A 25,757-nucleotide genomic window follows, 5' to 3' on the forward strand; every position below is an offset into this window, starting at 1 on the left:
CCTGGCCGCCACTTTGACACATGTGCCTTAGATGATAGCTTAGGCATCTCTGTGCTAAGAGAACCGTAATGATTGTTGTAATGCAGGGGGAAGATGTAGGACTAAATGTGTCATTGGGCAGTATTTGGACCTCAGGGCAGTGTTGAAGGGTCTCTGTAAGAGTGGAAATGTGGAACAACCTCAAAGCAACGCAATTACCAGTTCTCAGGAGATGATGGTATGATAGCAGATTAAGGTAAATGACATATTTTCGTAAGGCACCATCTCCTCTCTTCAAGAAAAGAGCTAAAAGTTCCCTCCTTTTATCCTCCCCACTTCTCATAGTCGTGATTCAGCGGGTGGGATTATCATCTTCAGACAGCTCCACCTCCATGGCAACGTGCCCTTGATCAGTCTAAAAACTGTCTGGCGTGCACTCGCTCTTCAAGAGGTTTTCTTTGCACGAAAGGTGTTAAGTTTGAGAATACAAATGAGACGTATTTCCAAAGTAATTGCCCTCAAAACCTGCTTAAACGTCAGCACCCAGTCTCAAGGTCTTAATCATACAAATGCCTACCGTCATGCAGCTATTAGGGAACGTCATTCCTGTTTGCAGAGGGATTCTGAAATTGCGCTTTCTATTAAAATTTGGAGCTGTGTGAATGCATTCATTTTTATATTGATGCCAAGAAAATTGGATTGGATTGGATTGGATAACTTTATTCATCCCGTTTTCGGGAAATTTCGTTGTCACAGTAGCAAGAGGGTGAGAATGCAGATATAGGAAATGCATTTTAGACATAAATAGATAGGTAATAAGTAAGATCAATTGGTAAACTTTTTTCAAAAATCATTTTCATGCCATGTGTACTCATTTTAAATAGTCTATTAAGCAAAAATTAGTTTTATGCTATTGTCGGCTGCAGGCTGTTTTCAGGTGTGAAGTCCTAAACTAGGTAAAACGTGGCCCGTTATAATTCAGTCATACATTTTTTATCGGGCTTATGTTTGTTTGCATTTGCCGTCCCTGTGGCACATATGTAAACTGTGTTCCCCACAGCAATGTCAAACAGCCTATTATTTACATAAGCTTGTCACAAGAGCATTCCCCAGATAGGATGCCAACGTACACAATTTAAATAAAAGAAAGAAGATCAACCATTTCTCTTCCTCAGGTATGGAAATTCAAATCAAGTTTGGGGTTTGAACACCATGTCTGAAGGTAGTGCAGTGATTTCCCAAAGGAAATAGAGTTGAGGCGCCGGAAATGGGCTCAAGGACAAACTGAAACAAATACTAAATTGGGGACTTGTAAAATCAATCGTTTCATTTTGCATTCTTTGCAAAACTATATGAAAAGTTTTGTTACGCAGAATTGGCTTGACTTTTTCTTTTTCTTTTCATTTGTTACCAAACTCTGCTTCCTATCCATTTTTATTCACTACAATGGCTTTAAAGTAATTTAATTTATTGTGGACTCCTTTGCTCATTATATCTAAGAGAATGCAAAAAAAATGGTCACCATGAATTCACAATATAAAATCTCCTGTCTTTTTTCATTTAGAAAAAAAACATGTCTGGCTGAAGCAAAGAGCAATACTGGCAAAAAGTGGTTTATTTATTTAGCACACTTGGAACCAAGAAGACAAAGTTTTGGAAGCTAAAAAGTTCCAACTTCTGTTTTTCCTCTTTTTTGTGTGTAGTGAAGATGGGCATTATGCTGTCTCTACCTTTTCTTTGCCTCTACATTTCTGTGAACAGTATGCATGGAGGAATATGAGAATGGCACAGTTACGTACATTGAATTTTAAGGTGCATTAAAATTATTTAGAACGCGCACGCAACCCCTCAGCATGCCGGCGTTCATTATTCCAGAAATGTGTCGCCTCCCACTGTCAAATCAACTCCACAGCACAGGAGGAGGGCGCCCGTGCACGAGGTTTTTCTTTCCACCATGTCTTTGATGTCGTCAGACATGAATCGTAGTCTTTAAATATGACAGGATTAAACAATGTGACAATGAGCGCTCTTTGATTACATTTTCTTCTGCTTTCGCCCTTTTGTCTTCGATTTAGGTTACATGTCTTCTCCTTGTAACTTTAAAACTTGAGGATGTCTGTCACCGCATGTGGCCTCGCCATGGTAAATTCTTCCCTTCCACGACGCATCGACGCAAAATCTGACTCTTTTAGAAATGGCGCAGTCAGACTATAACATCCAGTAGATAGCGAAGGGTTTATCAGATGCTTGAGGGTTTATGGGGCATCACTGTTTATCAGATACTATCTATGTAGTGCTGTATAATCTTTAGCGCACCTGGAAAACAGCTGTGAAATTTACAGTGTGGCAGTAAGGTCACCCTGCCGGAGATGCTCTCACTCGACTGCCGGCGATCGAAGCCCTTCACGGCTTTGTAACAATAACTCAAGCCGGGATGAAAACTTTGCGCTCGCTCATAACTCCATGAAGCATCGCTCGACGTTCCGGGCGGATCCTTCAGCGTCGCGGGACGGGGGGTCTCAGCCCAAAAACACAAACGTACCACTTGCTCACTAACCCGAGAGAGAGCGAGGGCTTTGCTTAATGAAGCTTCTCCGCAGCCGACTCCGACCTGACAGCCCCTGATTCACAAAGGATGATTAATGCGAGCTGCAGCTCAAGCCAAATATATTTAACGTCATCTGTAATATTATCACACGGTGGTCTGAATGTCATAAATTTCCATGGCATGTTGTCTGTATCCATCAACAAACGCTTGATAGCAGAGGTGAGAATTTTCTGTTTTTATTACCTGGGATGTCTGAATCGATCAGTCATTCAAACGCTGAGGACTCAAAAAGCCCCAAAGAGTTAAAGAGCGATAGCCTGCATCTGGATTTCATTTGTCGTATATATCATGTATCTGTTCTTTTCCTTCGTTGATGCTCGCTACCTTTGGGAACGTTGGCTGGAGAGCGTGGGTGGGAAGGTGCTTGTACTTTCCTCTGTTAGATTGATTAAACCGAGAGGCTGCTTTTCTTTCACATCTGGGATTTCCCCAGTGATTTTCAGCACGGTTGTACTGTTCTCATGAATTTCTTCTGGGATCATTAGAATGTCAAACTTAATTGGAAAGTTGGCGCCGAGCTGCAGGTGGGAGCCGGAGAATTAAATAATTGCTCTTTTTTTTTTTTTGCTTAACCCTTGCACTCCGATTTCAAGTGTTTTGTCTTGATATAGTTAGTCCACGTTACGGCAGGGGAGGCAAAGCCCATGTGGGCCAAATTGCAAACAGGAGGCAGATGGAGAGTGAAGGGATTTTATTAGAGCGAAGACGAGGTGTTGAGCGGCTGGCAGGGGTGATGGGGCAAGTAATGGCTGGGACAGGTGGCTTCTTTAAAATGGGAGGCTGGGTGGGTGTCCTGATGGCAGAAACAAGAATCAGACTAAGATTCAAAACAGCAATTCGAGTAGTCAAGAACTTGGTCGATGTGGGCTTTTAGACCACTACAAGTCCCAATGATTTCACACAGTTTTGCCAAGAGTTTAACAAGCTCCAAGGCAAACATCTTTAAAGATGTTGCAATAAATGTTGCAAAAAGTATGTAAGTAAATAATTAACTCACGGAGGACTGTATTCTAGGTCAAACTCAAAAGAATAACAACATATTTGAAAATTAGATCAGAGATGGAGCCATCTTTTGTGAAGTTTGTTCAAGACGACTCGTATTGTGACTCTCATGTCTGTATGCACTTCAAATATCTGGGCATGGTTTTGATAGGATGACAAAGCGTCTCTTGAGGGAGGAGCCAAACTAGTCATGCTGGAGGATATTGCGAGCAATTCGGGTTCTTTTCTGTGTCCTCAATATGAACTTGCTATTATTTGTGTAGAGAAGGAGCCAATAGAGAAAATCTGAAACGTCTAACTTTCAATCTCTGGAAAATGCTAGTACTTCATTGTGAATGTTGAAAAATAGTAGCATTCTACTGGAGGTCAATTGTAGGGCTTTTGCAGTACTTTTTTTAGGGTCAGCTACTGATTGGCTCTCCTAGTCTAAGGGTCTTCTTACTGTTACATCTCCTGGCTCCTGTTATCTCCTCCACACTCTTAAAAATGTGCTGCGAGGTAAAACAAACCTTATGAGGTCATTTTTTTGTGTGCTACCTGGAATAATCTGAACTGCCTGAGAAACCGCTGTGGGTTGCACGTACTCTTTTTGTGCTAACATACGAGGCAGGGGCAGCTGAAAAATACAAAAGTTACAAAAAGTAAAAGCAGAAAGAATGAAGAAAAACAGTGATCTCTGGCCATCATGCAAGTTAATGCTTATTTCTACTCATATTTTGTTCCATTCACAGGTAAACTTGATTCTGAAGCTGAAGAACAGACTGTTTCAGTTCCTTCCACACGCATATATTATATCTAAAGAAGTAGGGGATCAAATCCAAGCATGACGAAACTACTTAATTTGAGGAGGTAAGCCTTTCAATAGTTTTCAAAAGCAATGTTTTGCCTTAGAACGAACAAACAATCCAAATCCATCACAGCCCTTACCATCCTCTTTTGAAAAGAGTTTTCCACTGTGTTTTAAAAGAGAAATCTAATTGCAGTTTCTCCAAGTTTCCAAACGTTCATGTGGGAAATTAGACATGGAAAGTAATGAGTGATGTCTGTTATTGACAAGCTTCATATAGCAGGCGATTGACTGGCATAGCCTATAGGCACAGCAAGATAAACAGTGTAAACAGTCACTCAGGCAAAGAGGGCCTTGATTTAAATGTCACGGCATGATGTTTTTGTTGCTATGGAAACCTTCCAGTGAGACTTTGTTGATTTTGTGAGGTGATGATTTGCTCTCCAAAGAAATTCTGGAGTTGTATTTGTCCTGCTAATGGGCTCTGTGAGGGGTGTTTGTTGAAAAGGAAGTGCAAAGTGATTTGAAGAGTGAGATAGGAGAACCAAAGTAATAATCACCACTCACCTGGTCCCCACCTGTGGGGTGCTCGAATTGAATTGTCCTCCGGCTACAACAAATGTCAGCAACACATCAGCGGTACCCAGAGAAAGGCTGGAATGCTAATTAGGATGCTGAAAAGAGCATGTGGCCACATGAATATATACGGTAGAACACAAAAACAATGTATATTTGTTAAGACTTCACAGGTTTTTTTTTTAATATGAGAACAACAGCTCAACTTCTATTTGCACATATTTACATCTGATATACAATGGCACTTGTTCGAGCAAAAATAGCCTATTGTGACAAGGTTGCATAGGCTACATAGGCTGTATTTATGTGAGTTTTAGACAAACGACCAAAGAGCTGATCACGGTTAGTGAAACAAACAATCGCAAAACTGGTAGAATGGGGGTAAAAATCAACCATAACCTTTTCTTAAATATCGGTCACTGCTTGAGGAATGTCCCGAAGGAGAAATCAACTACAGTGTACAAGGGGGCAGACATCAAGGGACGGATTCTGGCGACGCATACACTCGATTTTGGTGACCTCTAGTGCGACAAGCCCTGAGCTGTTGTCAAGCAGATGGAATGTGTATGGGTTGTGAGGGTTTTTTTGCGCTGCTGCTCACCTTTTTATGCCCCTCAACGTCTCCAGGCGACATTGACTCACTTACAACTCCACCCAGGCCTAGTTAGCGGGCTCCATCTGTATTGAAGAGACACAGATGTACCCGCTAGCCCAAATGTGTGCGCAAGTCTCTTTTGATCTCTTCTCAATGAGATTTGACTCAAATGATCCATTCTTTTGGATTTAGCTAAATATGCCAGGTTATGCAGACGAGTAGAAAAGTTATGACGCTGTCACAAGGCTGAAAGCTGGGGATAACCTGGTTTAAAATGCAAGATGATGGTGTGAAAATACTACGTGTGATGAATAATTGGCATTAGGGCATGTTTGCATATGACATTATTATATATATACCATGTCGTGTGTCATTTTGGACCATGCATGGTTTGTTGGTTGTCTTGAATTGCTGAGAAGGGCTGGTTGGTTGAGGGGAGAGTGTTAAAAAATATTCAGATTTATATATCCTCCAGATTCTTCATGTTTTCATACTTGTAATAGATACTAATATTTAGTTTTCAGTTCACACCTCTTTCATCTATTGGCATCCATTCATGTAAATCTCGCCTCTTGGGAACTCACGAAGAGGCTGCAAAATTCACACTGACAAAGCTGATAATTGCAAAATATGAAAAAAAATCTTTCATGTCTCAGAAAAGGCCAAATGAAAGCTAAAAAATGCGAAGGTGAAGATGTCCATGATGATTATATCAGACTCATCAAGACGTGCAAAATAAGCAGATGGAAACTTTTCATTTATCTTCACTACTGTCAGAATTTTTACTTTGCTTTTATTTATTTTTATTTTTTGCATGCATGCCTCTAACCTGACTGCTTCTCCTACCATGCAGACTAATGTGACTTTGTTGAGCTGTCTGTGCCCTTCTCCATCTTTCTATCTTTCTTTTGCTACTCTTCATCTCCTTTGCCGGTAATGGATGCTGAGACCTATTGATTTTTATCCCTCTGGCCATCTTCAGTGCTGCTATTTAAGCTATTAGTGTGCTTTTTGTGTTTTTTTTTAAGGTTTGTCGACCAGTTTCAGTTCCTTCGATTGAATATCATCCAACACCTTTGCTCGTTTGTCATAAACAGTGTCGCAAAGATGGACATGTTCCATATTCTAAACAAGTATGATCATTAAATGGTGACATATTTAAGGCTATAACCTCGTATATTTCACTGAAAACCTTCAAGTGTTCTCGTGTGATTAATGGCACACATAAAATGTACAAACTACAACAAACACATGCTTATTCGGCTAGTGAGTGTGTCGTCGTCATGCCAGTTGGCACCACTGTTTGTAGATGTATTTGTTCTGGACCAATAAACGGCTAAAGCCAATGAATGGAATCTACGCTAGAAAAATTCAAAAGAACAGTTTATTATTTATTAGAATAAGCATGAATCTAATATCCAATTGATAGGAGGTTCCACAATTAACAACTATTTGTCCACCATATCCAAAAACCTTTAAAAATTAACTGTCCACTTCTAGTGTTTTACTCTGCTAATGAGAGAATTCAGAGCACATTGTGTTTTTAATTGGCACAACAATATAGTACGTACACAAAATTAATAAGACCATGAACAAAGCCGACAAAAATAAAACAAAACTCATTTTAAAGACAACGGCTTAGAATATAATCAGATCGTCTGCAAGTATCCAAAAATAAATGAACGCAGTCGTGCCTGCAATGCAATTTATTTCATAATTTTCGACCTGGAGACACAAAATGGATGAATGCAGCCAACCCATTGCTTCATGCCTCACGGCTCCCTTTTTGAACACTGGTTTTTTGTTGTTGTTGTTGTTTTTTTGCTGCACTGCACCTCACTGATCACTATTCACAATGAGAGCAGATGCAATAGCCAACTGAGGGACTATTGACAGGAGTTATATTTACTGAGTAGTTTGGCTTGAGGGAAGAAGTAATCATTAACGTGCATACGTTAAAAAGTTTTTCCTCATTGCCCTGTGGCTGAAGCTTATTGGAGGTGTGTCATATTTCTGACATATGTCAATAATGGCTTCCAACCATGGAAAAATTGCATTGTGACATCACATATTTCAATAAGTTGTTCCGGTATTAAGCCAGAAATGTCAGTAAGGTATCAAAAGGAATAACTAAAGTTTGCTTTATTTATTTTTAATCTAATTGCCCTTCAATTTGAGTATTTCTCCCCGCTAAAAAGTCCTGAACATGCCATAAAGCTTAAGCCTCCTGCCTGAACAGCACATGTTAGCAGTATCACAGCTCAGGATTGAGTGCATTACATTTATGCTTGGACAAAAAAAAATAGGCACCGATCAAGGAGAGCTTTGCCAGGAATCAGCATTAATAAATTGTCGTTGGTTCCTCAGTTATGAGGGTTAATAGTGAGATGTGCTTTGGGCTTACTTAGACTAATTAAAGTCAATGTGCTTTACCGTCATTTTGGATTTGTTAATAGCTAGTCTTCTCTTTTTCAAGGACGACCCGTTGAAATTGAACCGCTCAGAATTGGGATGCTGTGTCATCACAGATCAGACCTTTCAGCTCCATTTAGTGAATAACATGTGGAAGCCGTGAGTCCAATCCATCCATTTTCTGGGTTAGGCGGAAATGATCCAAGCTCCCTTTGGCCAAGAGCTGAACACCATTTTTCTGGTTGTCACTCAATCGCACAACTGCCCACACAAACCCATATGTTTAAAATAATCCAACAACCACCATATGCTCAAATGTAAACACAAGTGACTCATTGATGTTTGTTTCTGCATTACAGTTAACCTGGTAATGCAGTTTGGCTTATTTGAAAGGAATAGCAATACAAGTCTTGAGAATATATTGATTGATTCATTACCGTTTGAACATTTTGCTGTGGAATTTCTTGTTGGAGCATAGTTTAAATAGTTTCCAAGGCAAAATAATTCCATTTTTTTAGTGAGTACTTGAGTGTATATTTAAATTCAGCATCTGTTGGTGTTTGCTGGTGTGAGTGTTTCCTTGGCAGGATGTCTAATGCACAGACCTTTGGCCATATAAGTTTAGTAGGTGTGAACAGTAATATTTGGCTCCATTAAAGCTGATAGGATGGTTTCTCCCCATGCATCTGGCCCAACATCCACCTGAAGCATCACATAAAAACCGTCCATTTTATGTATTCACACTCTGTCCTCCCCTCTTTATATCGCTCAAGAACATCCCTGTCATTCTTTCGCACATCCATCTTTGACGCTCTCTGTGCTTCATATCATTTTAGATGTGCTGCTTTAAATTTGCCTTTCCACTTCCCGCCGTATATCTTGACTTTCTCAAACTCTTCCATCATTGCGACCCCACTAACATTTTTTTCATACACACCGTCTTTAAATATTAAATTGTTTTCCATCCACAAAATCATTTTTGCCGTCATATATTAAACCGTTGAGAGAATATTTTCAGTTAAAAAAACAGGGATGCACACACATTAAGAAAGAAACAGAATGACAATTAATCATGTATAGAAATTAAACAAAATAGCAATAAGTACAGACATACGCATTAACACACACATTAACAAACACACATACTTTGAACATGTCAACAATAACCTCAGCAGAGATATAAAACAAATACAAGCCATAAAAAGCAAGTAATTACTTGTTGAAGCATTTTTTAACCAAGGTTGCTGCTATTTAAGTGAGAAAAAATAATTAACATATAGTAGAGGCAGTTTGTGTTCCATTAATATAATTTGCTAGGCAAGTTTCATTAAGATTATGGAACCTGGCTGCAGATCTATCCCGTAATTTACTGGAAGAGCATTACTAACACTGAGCATGGATGTGGGTCAATAAGATGTTTCCTGCAGTCTATTTTTTTTCTGAGGGGCTTGGTGCCAGTCAAGCTATTTAATTATGAGATGTTATGTTAGAATAGAACACCATTGCACACTATAAAAAATGTGGCCATTCTTGTGTAGTCTTAAAGTTAAAGGCAGTGAAAGGAAATATAGAAATGTTTTGATTTGTTTATGGATGTGTTCATGGCTACCATTCAGTAATCATAAAATGTTAAGCTATGGATGCCATGATATGGGTTTTGTGTTCCCTGATGGGTTGATTGGAAAGTTGTGGGTCATTTTTCTTAATCAGTCATCCTAAATTTCTTACTTTAAAAAATGTATGATATACGCCCCACCCTCAGTTCATAACTAAAACCATCATATCCCTGTTTGACATCACTGTCAAGAATACCTCCTTGTTTATTATATCATATACAATAATTCTTTTTTTTTAGGATATAGTGATATCTTGGTGAGTGGAGAAGATTTTTTTGCATGATTTTACATGACTATTACTACCACTCTATTAAATTATCTACTAGAGCCCACCTTACTTCCACAGGACTGTTGCAACAAAATTAAAAGAAGTTTGTTGCTCACTTATTTCGTCAAACTTCACAGATTTGCAGTCTGCTGTGATATGTCAGTCCTTTTGTGGGATTAGTTACTGGTCCATATTGTCTAGGAGAAACATTTCTTTTCTCCTGATCATTTTCTTGCACCATGTACACAGTTCACGCAGCGTTGCTATTTTTCCAAGCCGCAGGACCACTCCTAATATTTGCAGTGAACCTGCTCTATTATTTACCGAAACTGCAAAGCGAAAGTAAAGTTTCTTTTAGCACTTTTTCTTCCTCTGCATTCTAATCCGCTCCAATTTGAAGATAATGTATTTTCTATTATGCCAAACCTGTTTGGTCCTCAGCCTGGAGAATATTCAAATGAATGCAATTAATTTTAAGACTGGCGGCAACAATGATTGACCAACCGCCGTATTGAATGCTCATCATAAAAATGCTCATTAAATTAGAAAAATACTTTTTTCAGCCTCATCAGTAACACCGTGTAGTGTTAAGTCTAATAATTCGGGTGGATTCACGAGAAACATACATTTGCCCAAGGTTATCCTTGGAGAACCGACATAGTACGCATTTAATAAACAGACACCACAGTAAAACTTTTTATACTTTTTCGAGGCACCAATAGTACCAACTAAAATATTTTTTTCCCTATATAATAAAATGTTTACTTCATGAAGTCCACGGGCACTAAAATAGGATTTAATTATTATTCATAAGCATGATTGGCATGCAGGCGAAGGAGGGAATGTTTTTTTCCAGAAAGTAGCGGGGGGCTGGCGACCGCTGTCAGGTGGCAGCATGGTGTAACGATGGTTAGGTGGAAGTTGATGTGCGTGTCTGTGTGTACATGCGTGTTCGAAAGCCTGCTGAGAAGCGAGCGTCAGGAGTAGGGCAGTGGAAGACAAATGAGCTGTTGCCGTTGGCAGTCACTTATAAATAAAGCAAGGATTCTAAACCCTGAAGTCAGGGGTTATAAAGGGAAAATGTAACCACACCAGTAAGTACAAAGTGTCTGAATGTGTGTTCATTTGAGAACGCAATTCGCCATGACAACAACGAGCTTCAGGCTTGTGGAGAAGCAGAAAAAGTGGATTAGGCAAATGCCGGACTTAGTCAGGTTCACGCTTGGCTAGAACATGGAGGTTTGGCAAGGCTGGTGTAATCCATCAGTCAAGTGGTCAGTTTTCAACTCACTCTTTCTAGTTTTCTGACTATAAACAAGGAGCCCTTCAGCAACGCAGTTATACCTCCTGTTAAAGAGTTGGGGCATTGTTTGCTTGTCGCTTTCTCCTCTAAATGGCATTGGTGAGATTTAGTCATCTGTTTTTTAGATAAATTTAAAAAGATTGCCTCCTTTAAACGAAAGCTTTAAAAAAAACTGACCTTTTTTTATTATTTGGAGTTTCATCCCCCTTTTTCAGCATGTTCCATCTGTCTTTTTTTTGCCGACTAAAATATGAAGTAACGTACAGGTACTGTTGACTGCGTTTGAACTGATCAAAAGTTTTTGCTTCTGTAGTACAGTTTGTTTGGTCAGGTATGAAGTTGAACACAGTAATTATAAACTCCAGTCTGGAACAAATCAATTGGTTCCAAATGAACTAGTGGTCAAGTGATCCACCTGTCAAAGTGAACCGCAAGAACAGTCAATGCATTTTGGTAGTGTCTGGTAGGAAACATATTTATATTGCCTCCTAAACTTGTTATTAAGAGCCTGTCAACGTGAACAATAGCTGGATTTAAATCAGCTAACCTGCAATTGACGGATGAGCCACTTGCTGCCGTTAAGAGTAATAAAACCTACAACGGTGTTGTGCTTAAGTTCGATTTACTTTGAATGGTCCAAGTGCTTCAACTCTGAGCATTTTCCACATCTGGACATGTAAAATAAATCCAGTCCTTGTCTGTTGAGAATCAGATGCGAATAGGAAGGGAATTGTGAATATTGTGGGTAGGTTTTAGATCAATCCAGGTGCACTTATAGAACAAACACTCACGTTCTAACTGGTGTAGCCAGGTGAAGATGACATTCCTTATTTCCTTTGCCCACTTCAAACATCGAGTAGATGCCCTGACAGAGCAGATGTGCTTTAATAAGAGCCTGCTTGACAAATCCATCTGGGATAGTGCCGACACAAAGATGGCAGAGAGACGATTACAGCAGAAGTGATGGCCCCATATTCAGTAGTGCATCTTATATAATGGCCTCGGCAGCCGGTGTGATGAACATACTTGGACAACATCATCAGGAGACTCTCGTGAGAGTCCTTTTTTCCCCAGCAGGAGCTATCAAGCAGCAGCAGACCTAGCTGCAGGTGACAGACAGCATGTGCGTGTTTACAAAGCGCACGTCACAATCGATAGAAAAGATTTGGGTGATGACGAGGCTCACGGCTGCACCCCGGGGTGGGATTGCAGGACTCGGGTTAAAGCGGATAGCATCAAATTGTCAATGTGATTCTTCATCGTTAGCAGAAAATCCATTTTGATCCAACTCTGGAGGAGGAGTATGTGCATCACTACTTCACCTGGGAATTAAAATAGAGGAAATTGTAGGTTTGCTGCTATAATGACAGTTGATTAGCTCATTTCATATGAGATTATTTTACCAGAGGTACACAAAAGTCAGAAGCAGGCCTAACCCACTGAACAATTGTTTGTCAGTTATGAATATGACATTTTTATGAGATTTGTGTTACCATTTTTAGGTTCCTGGCAACTTTCTGGCCTGATTGTAGTCAATGTAAGCATGTTAACAATACATAGACAAATAGTTGGTGTATGTGAGACAACACTGTGGTGTTTATTTTCTACTCATTATTATCTGTTTGACAAATTTACCTCTGCCACACAGTTTTTATTGCCTGGTTGAGTAGTAGTGCATTGGCCCAAGAAAAACATTACATTTTGGTCCGGGGTAGATTCTTCTTTTCACTTAGCACTGGAAGACGTTTTCCAATGTCTCGAATTTGAAAAAAAAAATAAAGCATGTCAAGTTGTGACATTTCAACAGTTTTGTCCTTTCCCGTGTCAGGCTGTCGCAATCTGAGGTCATGAAGATAAAGCTGTGGTGCAAATAGACTTTAGATCTTGATTAGCATGGGCATGAACGACCACAAAGTCTATTGACTGAGGGTGTGAAGAGGCAGGCTGCCTTCGTTATTTATGAGCAACCTTTGCTCTTGCATCCCAAACCCTGGCATTAAATTAGATGCCTTGCAATACTTGAATGTGTTTTAAGATTTAACACAATTTCTTAATATGTTTTAGTTTGTTTTTCTAAATAGGATTGGAGACCCTTAGACAAGACACTAGTGGCATAATGGTAGTGCTGATTCTAATCTTAAAACATGAGTGGTGTCCCGGATTGTTAACATATATGTTTGGTCCTTTTATTGCATGTGCAAAATCATAGGTTTGAGAATATGTATTACCTATTGTTGTTTTTCCTTTGCCCTTTTTCATAGCACAATAGTGAGGGAATTTCTAAATGTCATACAATGTGCATTTGTGTAGACCCGTGGCTTCTATAGTCACACTTTAGACAGAACCATCTGTTATTGTGCAGTTGCAGACAGTGATTCAAGCAACCATATGTTGCAAGTCCAAGCAGGTCGGGTGTAACATGACAAATTTGTACCTTCCACAAGCATTGTTTGCTACATATGTACACCATCGCACTTTCTCCCTCTCTTATTTTCAATGATAGACTTTAGGCTCAACCAAACTAGTCCATTTGTTAAACTTTCAGTGCTTAAAATTCCTGTAAAGATTTCTCTGTCTGGTCTGACTTATAGTCTGAATAATGCAGTACTCATATTTGTCTGTTTACAATTTTGGATACATCTATCTACCTGACACAAACTTTCATGTTTGCTTTTGACATTTTATAGGGGCTTGTGCAGATTGTTTACCATATCTAAATGTTCCATATTTTTGGCTGACAAACCAACCTCACTCCCACCATCGGCAGAATAAGTGATGTATAGAAAATAACTGTCCAATGAGTAAATTACATATGTTGAACAGCAAAACATGTCAAAATATTATTTGAACTATAGTTGAATTTGTGCAATAACATTTAAGCCCTGATTTCAAACATGCACATTTACTGTACATATGTATTCATAAATTTCATTTCTGCCTTTTCTGAATATATATTGAAAGCACTGTAGTGCACACATGTGCAAAAAATAAGTGTACTTATAGGCTTAAAACGACCATTAGCATTACTAATGGACTCCAACAAATGGCTTGGGAACAATTAAAGTATCTCAGTGTTGTTCTTTAGCAAGAAAATGGCTTTGTATTATTTGCCTTCTAAACAGGGTACCTGCAATTGTCATTAAAATTGAGAACAATATAATTCAGCAAACCATAAATATGTTATTAAAACATAAAGAAATTCATGCAGACATTATCCAGTTAGTTCCAACTTTATTCATCCAGTTAACATACGGAAGAAAAACCTGTATTTTTAAACTTAGTATTTACAGTTGAATATAGGGAATTATAAATTGAAGTCTGAAAGAGTCAAATTACTATATAGCCAAAACACTGCACAAGAAACATCATGAAAAAGGAGGAGGCAAACAACTAACCCAATTTCATTCACTGTGTTTAAGTCACAGCAATTGGGTGGTTGCCTTTGGTGGACCTCACTTTCAAGCCACAGAACCCATTCATGCAAAAGGGCTAAAAAAGCACCTGAAAACAAACCGCAGTCTTGAAAAATAAATTTAAACTGGCTGTCAGACTGTCATAGTGCCTGCAATGATGGACAGTGTGCGTGCTCGCGGTCTATGTTAGGTGAGGTGTGGTGAGGAAGTGGACCGTGCCGACCTGCACAGACAATATAGAGAGGCAGCGAAAAGCAATATCTGCCGTTGCCATTCTGGATCAGCATAAATGTCAGGCCACTTGGGGCCAGCCTGAAGGGGAACGTGTGCCTGTGGCGGGTTGTCTGCTCTGTTATACACATGGGACACGTGTAGTAAAGCTAAACTGGTTTACATAATTTTGGCAGCAGATTATACAATTTATGGTCTAAATGCACCCCATAGGGGGAGGAAAATTCTGGTCACAAGGCTTGGTACCCTCAAAGGTACCCCGCCGGTACTTGAAACCAGTGGCGGTCCGTGCATTTCCTTGTGACACCTTCAGCAAAAACTATTTTATGGCTATAAAACCTCTACTGCAGCTACAGCTGTGACACATAAAAAAATATCAATAACCTCATACAATTGAAATATTATTTAGGAATATAGCCATATTTTTACTCACCAAAAATCATTTTTAACTGTACACAATATCCATCCTCCTTTCTTTCTTCCTTCTTTTCTATCGCCATCGAAGCTAATGCTGAAAGTTGAGCCTGCCCTGTCGTATTTCTGGCATATGTTTTTATTCGATTTAGTGCTGAAAATGTTCGTTCCCAGTTGTGACAGGCTTGCTTGCTTTGGAGCTGTCCGACCTTTCTTAATGATGTTCAGATTTTTTTTTTGAAAAGTCTGTCTTGAAAATGGCTTTAAATCAACACAACAATATATTTGCTAGTGCAGCTCGCTCCAGATAGAGTTTGGTAGCTCTGGCTAGTCCACTCTATCACTAGCCAATCATAGTTGGTGAAAGCGATGACCTATCCCTACGCCTGCGACAATGCATTGTGGTGTTGCCAACTCAAAATCTGATTGGTTAAAGCAGCAGTCTTATCGACACTTGTTTAATGCAGCAGAGCCTGCAGAACTGATTGTGAAGGCCTTGAGGCAGATTTCTGACCCTGGGAACAAATAATGGCTGAAATGTGATTGGTTAAATGCTTCAATATGAAAACACACATCTGGAAGCAGTGCAACCAGGGGGAAAAGTAATGAAAGGAAGCTAACAGACAATTTGGAATTATTTAATAAGTATTCATGGACAAAATATAATTAACATCAATCTGTGATTCAGATATTTCTTAGGCCAGCAGAGAAGGCCTTGAAGGCCCTGACGGCACACCACTGCTTGAAACTAATTCTTAGCTTTCCGTTTATTTTGCTTAGGTGTCTGTTAATAGTATACCAGTAGTAAACTTGTCCAGAAACGCCACACGCGTGGCAACAGCACATAAACACTAATGAGCTCAAAACAGTTATAAACTAAGATAAAGTTTGTTCTTCTTTTACACCCTGACTGGTCGCTGTTTATTATATCTTTATAGGAACTTGCCAGTACGTTCTATTGACTGACTGCACGTGGTTGGACTTCTATCCAGTTTCTTGGCTTTTTTAGTGGCAAAGAAGCTCTCTTGCTTAGGTTTGAGAGCTGGTTTTGCCTCAGGGTTTCCTGTTCCGCCAGAACACGACCGTAAATCCCGTCATGCCCTGCTAGATATTGATTAGCCATCAAGTGACTCCCTTTCCCCCTCAAGAGAAATCAGTCTTGGTTTCAGTTCTCACTCTCATCCCTCATGTCTCCCCTTTTAGTATGTACAAACACACTAAAGTAGGGGACCAGCAGGCCTTATTTGGTTGGTGTGCACCCAGCTTTGCGATGATAATGTATGCAGACGACCCACCGTTGATGAATCAAGGGTTTCTAGTTTCAAATAAGCTGAGCAAGCGTCAGTTCAACCATCATATTTTCACACAGTGCAAATTGCTGACTTAGCATTGGCAGTAAATGCACTGTCATAAATAAAGTCTCAGTGGAGGAAAGGAATATCACATAAACAAGTACAATCAAACAACAGGTTTGCACAGTTTAAGAACGACCGTATTTTCCACAGTAAGGCTTAACTTCAAAAATAGTCTTTTAGTTGCGCCTTATAGTGCGAAGAATGCAGTACTTAATACACAAATGTATTTGTACGTTTTGCATTTTCAAGATTGTTAGTTTCCATTTTTAACTAAAAGCATTTAACGCAAAGTCCTAATTTTCTGTGGTTGTGTTTCTTTGAATCTGTAAAAAGCTACGGGACAGCTGTACGATAGCCAAATGCTATTTCTTGGTTGCATATTTAAGTTGTTGATTTAATATGAGGGATTGCAAAGGTGCAAATGTGTGAGGGTGACATCAATGGAGGTTTTCGGCATCTCTTTGCATATGTGACAGGAATCATGATGACTGGATATTTTAGCGTGGCAGGGAGCCAAAAGTTTTCTCTCTTGTTTGGATGTGGGTGTATGTTTACCTAAAAGATCCGTGCGCGCGTGTGCATGGGGGTCCTTCCATAAACTGGAAGTCTGCCAGGGGGCTCTTGGATGTCTTTTGTGGTGATTTAGGAAGCGATCGATTTCATAGTACTGCTTTGTTTCTCGGCTCTCATAAATAGCAGTGCAACTCGCCGTCACCCTGGTTTGTTTTGTTCTTTTTTACCTGTAGGCTATTTACATTGGCATTTCTTATTCATTTCATGGTGAAATTCATTTTAACTGCACCTCAGAACTATCACAGCCAGATAATGACTGCAATTCGGATGAGTAGAAGACAGCAGAATCCTTAAAAATGATTGGAAATATTCATGGAAATGACATTCCATCCCTGTTTACCTAAAGATTGTTTATCTGTACACATTCTAATGTCAGTTACAATTCAATAGTCGCCAGCAGATCCATGTTAGACCCCTTGCAACACTTTAAAATGCACCACACCGCCATTGGCTACTGCTAGTGTGTCGTGGACAAAGACAGAGACAAAAGAGGCGCACTATCTGAACATTTTCTCCCCTCCTGTGCAATCAGAATTCAGCTAGAAAAAGATCAGGAAAAGGAAACAGTCTGTGTCCGCCACCTTCTAAAACTTTCTTCCGTTGGGGTTATCTCACTAATTGTCTTTTTCCACCCAGACGTACACTGTGTTATCTCTGGCCTTTATTTTTTTTTACAGCAGTGTACATAAACCTGGCGTGAAAAAATCAAAACGTTTTCTCCTGGAATACAAAACGTCCTCATATAGCGTGCTTTTCGTTTCCTATCGAAGCATTCGGACTCCCCGGCGATAACGATGAGGACAGTCGTGGTATTAACGGCACATAGATTGATGCCAATGAGGAAGCATGTCATGACACAGTAATCATACTAATGTTATAGCATGAGTAATGACGCTGAACGTGATGGCAAATGGGCTTGTTATCCTGAGGGGGGATTTGATGGGGGAAAAGGATGATGTACTCAATTATGATGATAAGTACCATGGTGATGAAGGAAACTGGGTGAGTTATTTTTTTTTCCGAGGCTTTCATTCACTTTTATTGCTCACCTCGACCACGTATTCCTTTAGGGAGGTCAAGTGGACACACATAATGTGGCAAAGTGCTAAATTTTATCTGACCCTGGTTGTGGTGACATTGAATACACGTTCAAATATGTGGATGTGTAAGAATTTTAGCTACTTTTATCAAACCTATCCACTAAATGTGCATGGGTTTATTATGAGAACAAACGATGTATAATCAATTCATTTTTTTATTTATTTAACATGCAGCATTAGTTTGTTTCGATGCCTTTTTTTTAAAAGGTCACAGTCATTGATCATGGTTAATACTATTCTAAATACAAATTTTACCCATTATGCTCTTTATACTTTGGTAATAAGGGTTGAAAATGATTTTTTTTATACTTGCGCAAACAATTAACACTGTTTATTTGTTCTTTTGCGATTGTATGAATGGAAATTGACATATTCCGCTTCAGATTATAGTATCCTCTCGTGGATTGCAATAACATAATGAGGCTTATAATAATGTGGCATGGACAATGAAGGCAACTTGAGTGAATTAGAAAGAGAAGCAAGAAAAAACTAAGACACATTTGTTAGTTTCAATGCAAAACTGTAATAATTCTGTGAAAAACACACTGCAGATTATGAAATTGTATTTGTGGCACATAGAAATTGCATTTTTTTCTACATATTCCATCAAGCTTGACATGACACCAACAATTTAAAATATCCCGGTCAAATTGACTATTTTGGGAGGCCATTTTACGTTCAAATAAGGACAGCAAGTGAGCCGTGTCTCATTTCCGTAACAGGGCAAACAATGTTTGAAAAGCTGGAAAGCTTTTATTTATCTCGCTATGACATCAGCGATAGGACAAGGTCACAGATTAGTTTACAAAGCTGTAGAATCATGCTTGCGTTGAGCCAATTTTCAGCTGAATCGCTCATCCAAATATATCTCTCTCAAATGACATTCCAATTCGTTTCCCCTTTTTGGGGGGAATGCTTGGCGTTTGGAATACTGCCCTCCTGCTTGTGCATTTGCATCTCCAAGAACACAGATGCTTGGGTTGTTTACTCCGCAGTGAGCCTTTCTGATGTCCTCGTTTTCCACAGCAGAGAAATGACATGAATTTGGACACGATCACCACTAATAAACCAAAATGACGACATTTCGCCCGGGTCTACTGCTTCCGTCGACATGACTCATCCTGTGTCCTCACACCCCTTCCAATTTAGACTTCTAATTAGTTGGCAGTCAAAGGAAATCACCAGCCTATGTTATCTCAGCCGTAGAATAGATTTTAAAAATTTTAATGGAAACCTAACCGTGTCACACACTTGGAAAGACATCCATTTCAAATCTGGCGGAATGATTGAACCCCGTATGATACTACTCATTCTTTGATTCCGCTCCCTACCCTCATGGAAATTATTTAGCAGAGAGATGATGACCAAAAGCTTGCTGTGGGACACATTGCCTGCAGAAAGATAATAAAGCACAATGACAAAATTGAACACCAGTCCCTGGCTCTTTCATTTCAGGCAGCAGGAAGTGTTCATAAAACCCAAATTAAATCTATTTTCCACAGCCAACGTGCAAAACAACCAAGAAAAGAGGAATTTCATATAACCGAAAGCGTTTTTTTGCGTTCCCAGTGTTGATTGTCAGCATTGAAAGGCTTTCCAGGGAGTGCTGGACAGAGCTTGATGGGATGAGTTGAAGGATTAGACGGGAAAAAAAGGGGAAAAAAACAGGAAGAGAGTGGCCAAAGACCAAAAAAACAAGGACAAAGTGAGACAGAGTGGAAAGGTGATCCAATATGTTGAGACAGGGAACGAACGTTTGAGGCCGGGGCTTTTAGAAACTTCAATAAAGCCAAATGGAAGAAGGCACCGAGCGTTAAATCCCGTGGCCAGTGAGACGAGATGGAAGCCAGTCTTCCTACTGTAAGTGAGCGAGTGGGATGGGGTGGTGAGTGTGGGAAGGGGGGGCTTCAGCTTTCATCTGCAGACTTTAACAAGACTGCAATTCATCATACGTGTAATGTGAGGCCGGCTATTAATATGGGCACACTTCTTGCCGCGTGACTTGGTCACGGTGCACAGCATTGAACTTAACGGGAGGAAATTGTGGTAGCAATTAGCCTGCTGAGCAGCGATATGACTAACAAGATATGTGGATCACAGTAAACATAAATCCTGCTTTGCACTGCGGTGGGAAGGTGGTAACAGTGTCCTGCTGTGGCCTCCATCTTCGTTCCCAGCCAGCCCAGCCTTTAAAGTAGGCCTTCTGTGTCTTTCATCAAAGACACGTCGCTGACGGTTAGACGAATTCCGCAAAGTTTGGTGACTCATCATATTGATCTCAGTTTAAGACTTGATAAAAGTTACTACTAGTGCTTTGTGCCAATTTCCAGAAGACTGCAAATACCATCGTTAGGCATCAATTTTGGAGCTTCTTGCCTGCTGTGGTAAACAGCACTTTTCAGTGAAATGAAACAGAAATCCCTTCGGATTGGTGCCAATTTTGTTTAAGAGGGAGGGGATGAAAAGTCCAATTCTCTTTAATAACTTTTTTGTTTGACTCATCTTTCATGCCCTTGTAAATTGCTTGTCGCTCGATCCGCCAAAACAAAAATTCGCTAAGTGCACATTTAATGCGTCTTCCGTCCCACAGACTTAATCACGAGTTGGCTGCTTTGTTCTGCAGATTATCTTTGTCAATGTCAACGAGGGCCACTTCCAACCTAGAATGAAAACTATCACTAAACCGATAACTGCATTTTGCCTCGTAATAACCTAAAACTGACACGATTTCTTCTAACAGTATGAAAACAACTACTTAAGTAGTTTTGTCATATAACATTACATCATTTTTGACCCTGTAGAATCACCAAAGATTTTCTGCAGCTTTTCGGACATGTCAAAAATGTCTATTCTCGTACCAATCGTTTGTCAGGCGAGCCTCACCTCCTTGAAAATCACCTCACACTTTTAACTTTTTTCTTCCCGTCAATAAACTCCCTGTAAGAGTGCTGCCATTCACTTAAATTTTTGTTGTTTTATTATTGCTGCTGCTGCAGTAGCGCCATAAGAATGTAAAGTGCCTATCGTTGTTTATGAGTAGTGATAAAACCACTATTTCATACTCGCACTGTAGTAAGGTGATGGAAAGCATGAAATATGGCCAGATGACCGAGAATCTAGATCCGACTGCATCGGTGATGATAACGGGGCAGAAAACTGGGTAAAGGTTGAATGTTGACTCATTGTTTGCAGACATTAAGAATGAACCAATATGCTATAATCCATGTATAGTAAACATCCTGCATTGTAACTGCACTAATTCTCCGACAATGATTTCTCTGCCTAGACAATTTCGTGCTTGATGTCGACTTGGCAGCAAAAAAATAGGGCGAAAGATTTTGTTTACATGAGGTGTGAGTTGTTGTATTTGAGCAAAATGAAGTGCCTGTCCCTGATGAAAGTTTCTCCTCCTTGCGCTACTCTGTTCCAAAATGTTCCCATTATCAAGCAAATTCATCTTGCCGAGTTCCACAACGTGGCTGGATTTAGACGAGAGGCTGCTGTCAAGTTTTATCGAGCGTTCTCTTTTCTTAGTTGGAAGGGAGGAGACGCCCTTGCCAAACGAGGCTGGCGCTGTGACAGCCGCCCTCCACGTCTTTACTGCTTCACCCTCGACTAACTTATGCATATGCTCAACGCGCACTCGCATCCTCGTGCAGTGATGAGCCGTGTCAGATTGATCATTTGTTTTGTGGCAGGGGTCGGACATGTTTGGAGACACGTTAACCCTGAAATGATCACGTTGGAACACGTTTGTGAAAAGAAATCCACAGAGTTGAAGGCCCTGGAACCCAAATCGATAAATCTATAAATATTTAAGAATTAGGTGATCGGCAAACAACCACACAAACTCACATTGAGACATCGGTAGAGTCTTCAGTATGCCTAACGTGCTTCTATTTGGTTCGTGGAGGAGGTCAAAGTAGACAGAGAAAAGCCACACAACCACAGAGAGAACGCTTAAACTGTTAAAATGATACATTATGCCCAAAAAGAAGGAATCAAGACAATAAAGACATTAGCAAACCTTTCAGTCTAAATAAATGCTTCTCAAAAAAATTCTGTATGTAGCATCTAAAAAAACAGTTCTACAGAAGTAAATGTGAATGTTTTTTGTACTCACTCATTCAGTCTTTCCTTAAATAAAAGCACCAAATGACCATGTATAGGCGGGCCACCTCATGGCGTAGTGCAGGGGTCTGGAACCTTTTTGACAGAGAGAGCCATAAACTATTCCTATTTTCTAATGTTATTTTTTGAGAGCCATTCTCAGAATTGAAAAATAAAAATACATGAAAATGTGTCATTCATTTTTTGGTCATTTCACCACTTTTAAAGTACAAAAGGTCTCTGAATTCTTTTGACAACATTGTTATGCTGCTAATAAATCAGTATCAATGATATCGTGGATGCAGAAGATTAATATAAAACAAAATTATGATTATAGTGGTGGTAGAGGTAGTGTCAACGCCACAGTGACGCTCCTATTAGTGCGTTCGGGACTCAGCTTTTTCACCAGTGATTTACCTATTTTACCTCACAGGTTAGTGGAGAGCCATATGTACCCATAGAAAGAGCCACATATGGCTATGGAGCCATAGGTTCCCTACCGCTGGTGTAGTGGGTCAGTCACCTGCCTGCCATGCGGGAGGCGAGGGTTCGCGTCCCGGTGTCGCCAGTCAATGACTGTGTGGTGTTGCCAGTCAGCCTTTGGCTGACCGGAAATAAATGTTTTGCTGAAATAAATGACTTAAATCTTTATTTTAATGAAAAAAGGATTACCCATTTACTGAACTACATAGTGTAGTGATCAGTCAAATGAGAGCGGGATTCGAACCCCAGCCTCCCGCATGGCAGGCAGGCGAACAAACCTCCACGCCACAAATAGGCCACACTTTCCTTTGTAGTTATTGGAATGTCTTGACTATAAATATATAGAAACAAAACAAACACTAAAGTTCATGTCATCACAATGTTCATAATGTGAAATACTGTATTTTAAAGGATTAAAGCCCAACCAAAGAATATTTACAGCTCCCCCCACTAACTAATGCACGTTATGATGAAAACAATGTGTTTTTTAAGTATGATTGCCCAATCAACACGTATTTAAAGCCCCGCCCCACCCACTGACTAATGCATGTTATTATGAAAACAATGTATTTTTTAAGTATTAAAGTCTAACCAAAAAAGCATTTACAGTCCCCCCACACACACACACACAAACTGACTTACGCACGTTATTATGAAAACAATTTATATTTTTTGTGTGTCTATGTTTAATAGGCGTGGCCGAGGTCAGAGTTCAAATAGCCGACGTCAAACCCCAAGATGGCTGATGAGCCAGGAAGCAGCCAGGAGGCTGCACGGGCGTGCACTGCAGAGCTGCTCAAAAGTGACGATTTGCCGAACAAAGCCTGACAAACTTCTCACAGGACGATGCAGCACATTCGGTACGTTGTCATTTGGGGATTTCGAAGCCCCAGTTCTCGTCTTAAGAGTGATCAGAGCATGATTCGTTGGCATGATGTAGTCCCATATGTGTGCAGACGGCAAAATGTTTGCAAACAAATTGGCTACATTGCGTTACCGATCGCTCTTTGTTTAAAAAGAAATCATTCCATTGTGTTTCAGTTCCTCAACGAGCACAGACTGCTGGGAAACATCAAGAATGTGGCCAAAACGAGCAGAAAGGGGCATCTTGTCGACGCCATAACAAAGTGAGTCATTTTTTAAATAGTTCCGATTTTCTCTATCCGTGTAATATTTAAACGTCAGCGTTCAGTATTCAAGGCTTTGCGCAATTGGCTCGTTTTTCATCATGATACATTCAACTTTTGAATGAAAACTAACTAGCTTCGTGTTTTTTTAATAGCAAAAACCTGTGGATAAGTCACCCACACAAATGCCATTAGTGGACGTGTAAGGAATAAACAGTAATCCCTCGATCCGTGTAATATTTAAACGTCAGCGTTCAGTATTCAAGGCTTTGCGCAATTGGCTCGTTTTTTATCATGATACATTCAACTTTTGAATGAAAACACTAACTAGCTTCGTGTTTTTTTAATAGCAAAAACCTGTGGATCAGTCACCCACACAAATGCCATTAGTGGACGTGTAAGGAATAAACAGTAATCCCTCGATTATCGCGGTTAATGGAAAAACTGTAAAGTAGGGTCATCCCAATTGAATTTTTTAAAAAAATACTATAGTGGCAAGTGTAGGAGTAACTTCCGCTTGTGAGTTTCACGTCTTTCTGAAATTACAAATAAGCGAACATAGGCTTTGTCATCATACCCAGATAACTGCGTATGACAAAATTGGTACGAAAAATTCTGCCATGTAGTAGAACTGTGCACTCAAATAGATTATATACTTTTACCCCGTTAACTTTCTTAAAGACCTCAGGGCTGGGACCGTTTCATTTTTAGTTTTAAATGTGATTTTGACAAAATTTAAGTGAGACATTTATTCAACAATAATGCAGGTGTAATTTTTGACTCATTTAAACATTTTTTTCCTCGGCATAAGAAGAGAAAAATAGAAGCGTATTGGATATTTATTTTATTAAGAAAGAATGGATTTGAAATAATTGACTGAAAAACTCAAGGCAGAAGTAGGATTTATTTTATTTATTATTTTTGTGTAATTTGTACCTTGTGGGCCCCTGTCCATTGTGTTTTCTATATTTCCCACCACATCAAAATCCTGATTATTTGTTTGTGGAGGAAAACATGAAAAATAGACTGGATATGGGCGTTTAAAGACTCAGATCATTTTTTAGTCTTTCTGCAGCACACCAAAAGAAAACCAGACCATCAGGAATATGTCTAATATTGCCTTTTGATGGTTTATAGAAAAAAAGCTAAATGTATGAGTTTTTTTAGTTAAATTTGACTTGATTAGGCCATAGTCTGTATTTCAATCTATTGACCCTTTATGTTTTCTAGAATTCCTGCCTATGTACAGAGGCTGAGGCACCCCCCTCGTTTTTCCAAAATAAAAGGTAAGACCTTGCGAATGGTGTTTTACTTAACTTTGTGTATCTACCCCTTTTTTTCGTTTTCCAGAATTCCACAGGGGGGACAAGGTTTCCTGCCTATGTACAGATAGCCTGAGGCACCCCCCATTTCACGGGGCTGGTGGTTACGCGAGAACCTATCTCCAAACTTTTTCAAAATAAAAGGTGAGCCCTTGTGAATGGTTTTTTACTTAACTCTGTGTATTGACCCTTTTTTTTGTTTTCTAGAATTCCACAGGGGGGACAAGGTTTCCTGCCTATGTACAGATAGGCTGCGGCAGCACCATTTTTCGCGGTGCTGGTGGTCACGCGAAAACCTATCAGTGGAGTTTTTCAAAATAAAAGCTAAGACCTTGTGAATGGTGTTTTACTTTGTATTGACCCCCTTTTATTTTCCAGATTTCCACCTGGTGCCTCTGTCCATTTGAAAATCTCTGAAGTTTTTCAAAATAAAAGTTTTGAAATGTATACATGTGTTTGTCTTTATCTAACAAAAAATGCAGG

At 39.6% G+C, this 25,757-nt stretch overlaps 1 protein-coding gene across 4 annotated transcripts in view; it reads left to right on the forward strand.

Annotated features, from left to right (window-relative positions):
- The window catches only part of LOC144064712 (uncharacterized), a 49,461-nt gene extending 23,740 nt beyond the window's left edge, over positions 1-25,721 (forward strand). Inside the window, exons 3-8 of one of the 4 annotated variants that reach the window (XM_077587434.1) lie at positions 4,321-4,438; positions 23,519-23,685; positions 23,867-23,952; positions 25,183-25,238; positions 25,303-25,418; positions 25,653-25,721. In XM_077587434.1, coding sequence (XP_077443560.1) covers positions 4,413-4,438; positions 23,519-23,685; positions 23,867-23,952; positions 25,183-25,238; positions 25,303-25,345 — 378 coding nt within the window. In that variant the 5' untranslated portion in view covers positions 4,321-4,412 and the 3' untranslated portion in view covers positions 25,346-25,418; positions 25,653-25,721. Of the gene's footprint in view, positions 1-4,320; positions 4,439-23,518; positions 23,686-23,866; positions 23,953-25,182; positions 25,239-25,302; positions 25,419-25,481 lie in introns of those variants that run through there. The other 3 variants (XM_077587433.1, XM_077587436.1, XM_077587435.1) reach the window with 3 other exon arrangements.
- Positions 25,722-25,757: the final 36 nt, after the last annotated feature.

This window comes from Stigmatopora argus, chromosome 19 (assembly GCF_051989625.1).
Source record: "Stigmatopora argus isolate UIUO_Sarg chromosome 19, RoL_Sarg_1.0, whole genome shotgun sequence".
Lineage (NCBI taxonomy): Eukaryota > Metazoa > Chordata > Actinopteri > Syngnathiformes > Syngnathidae > Stigmatopora > Stigmatopora argus.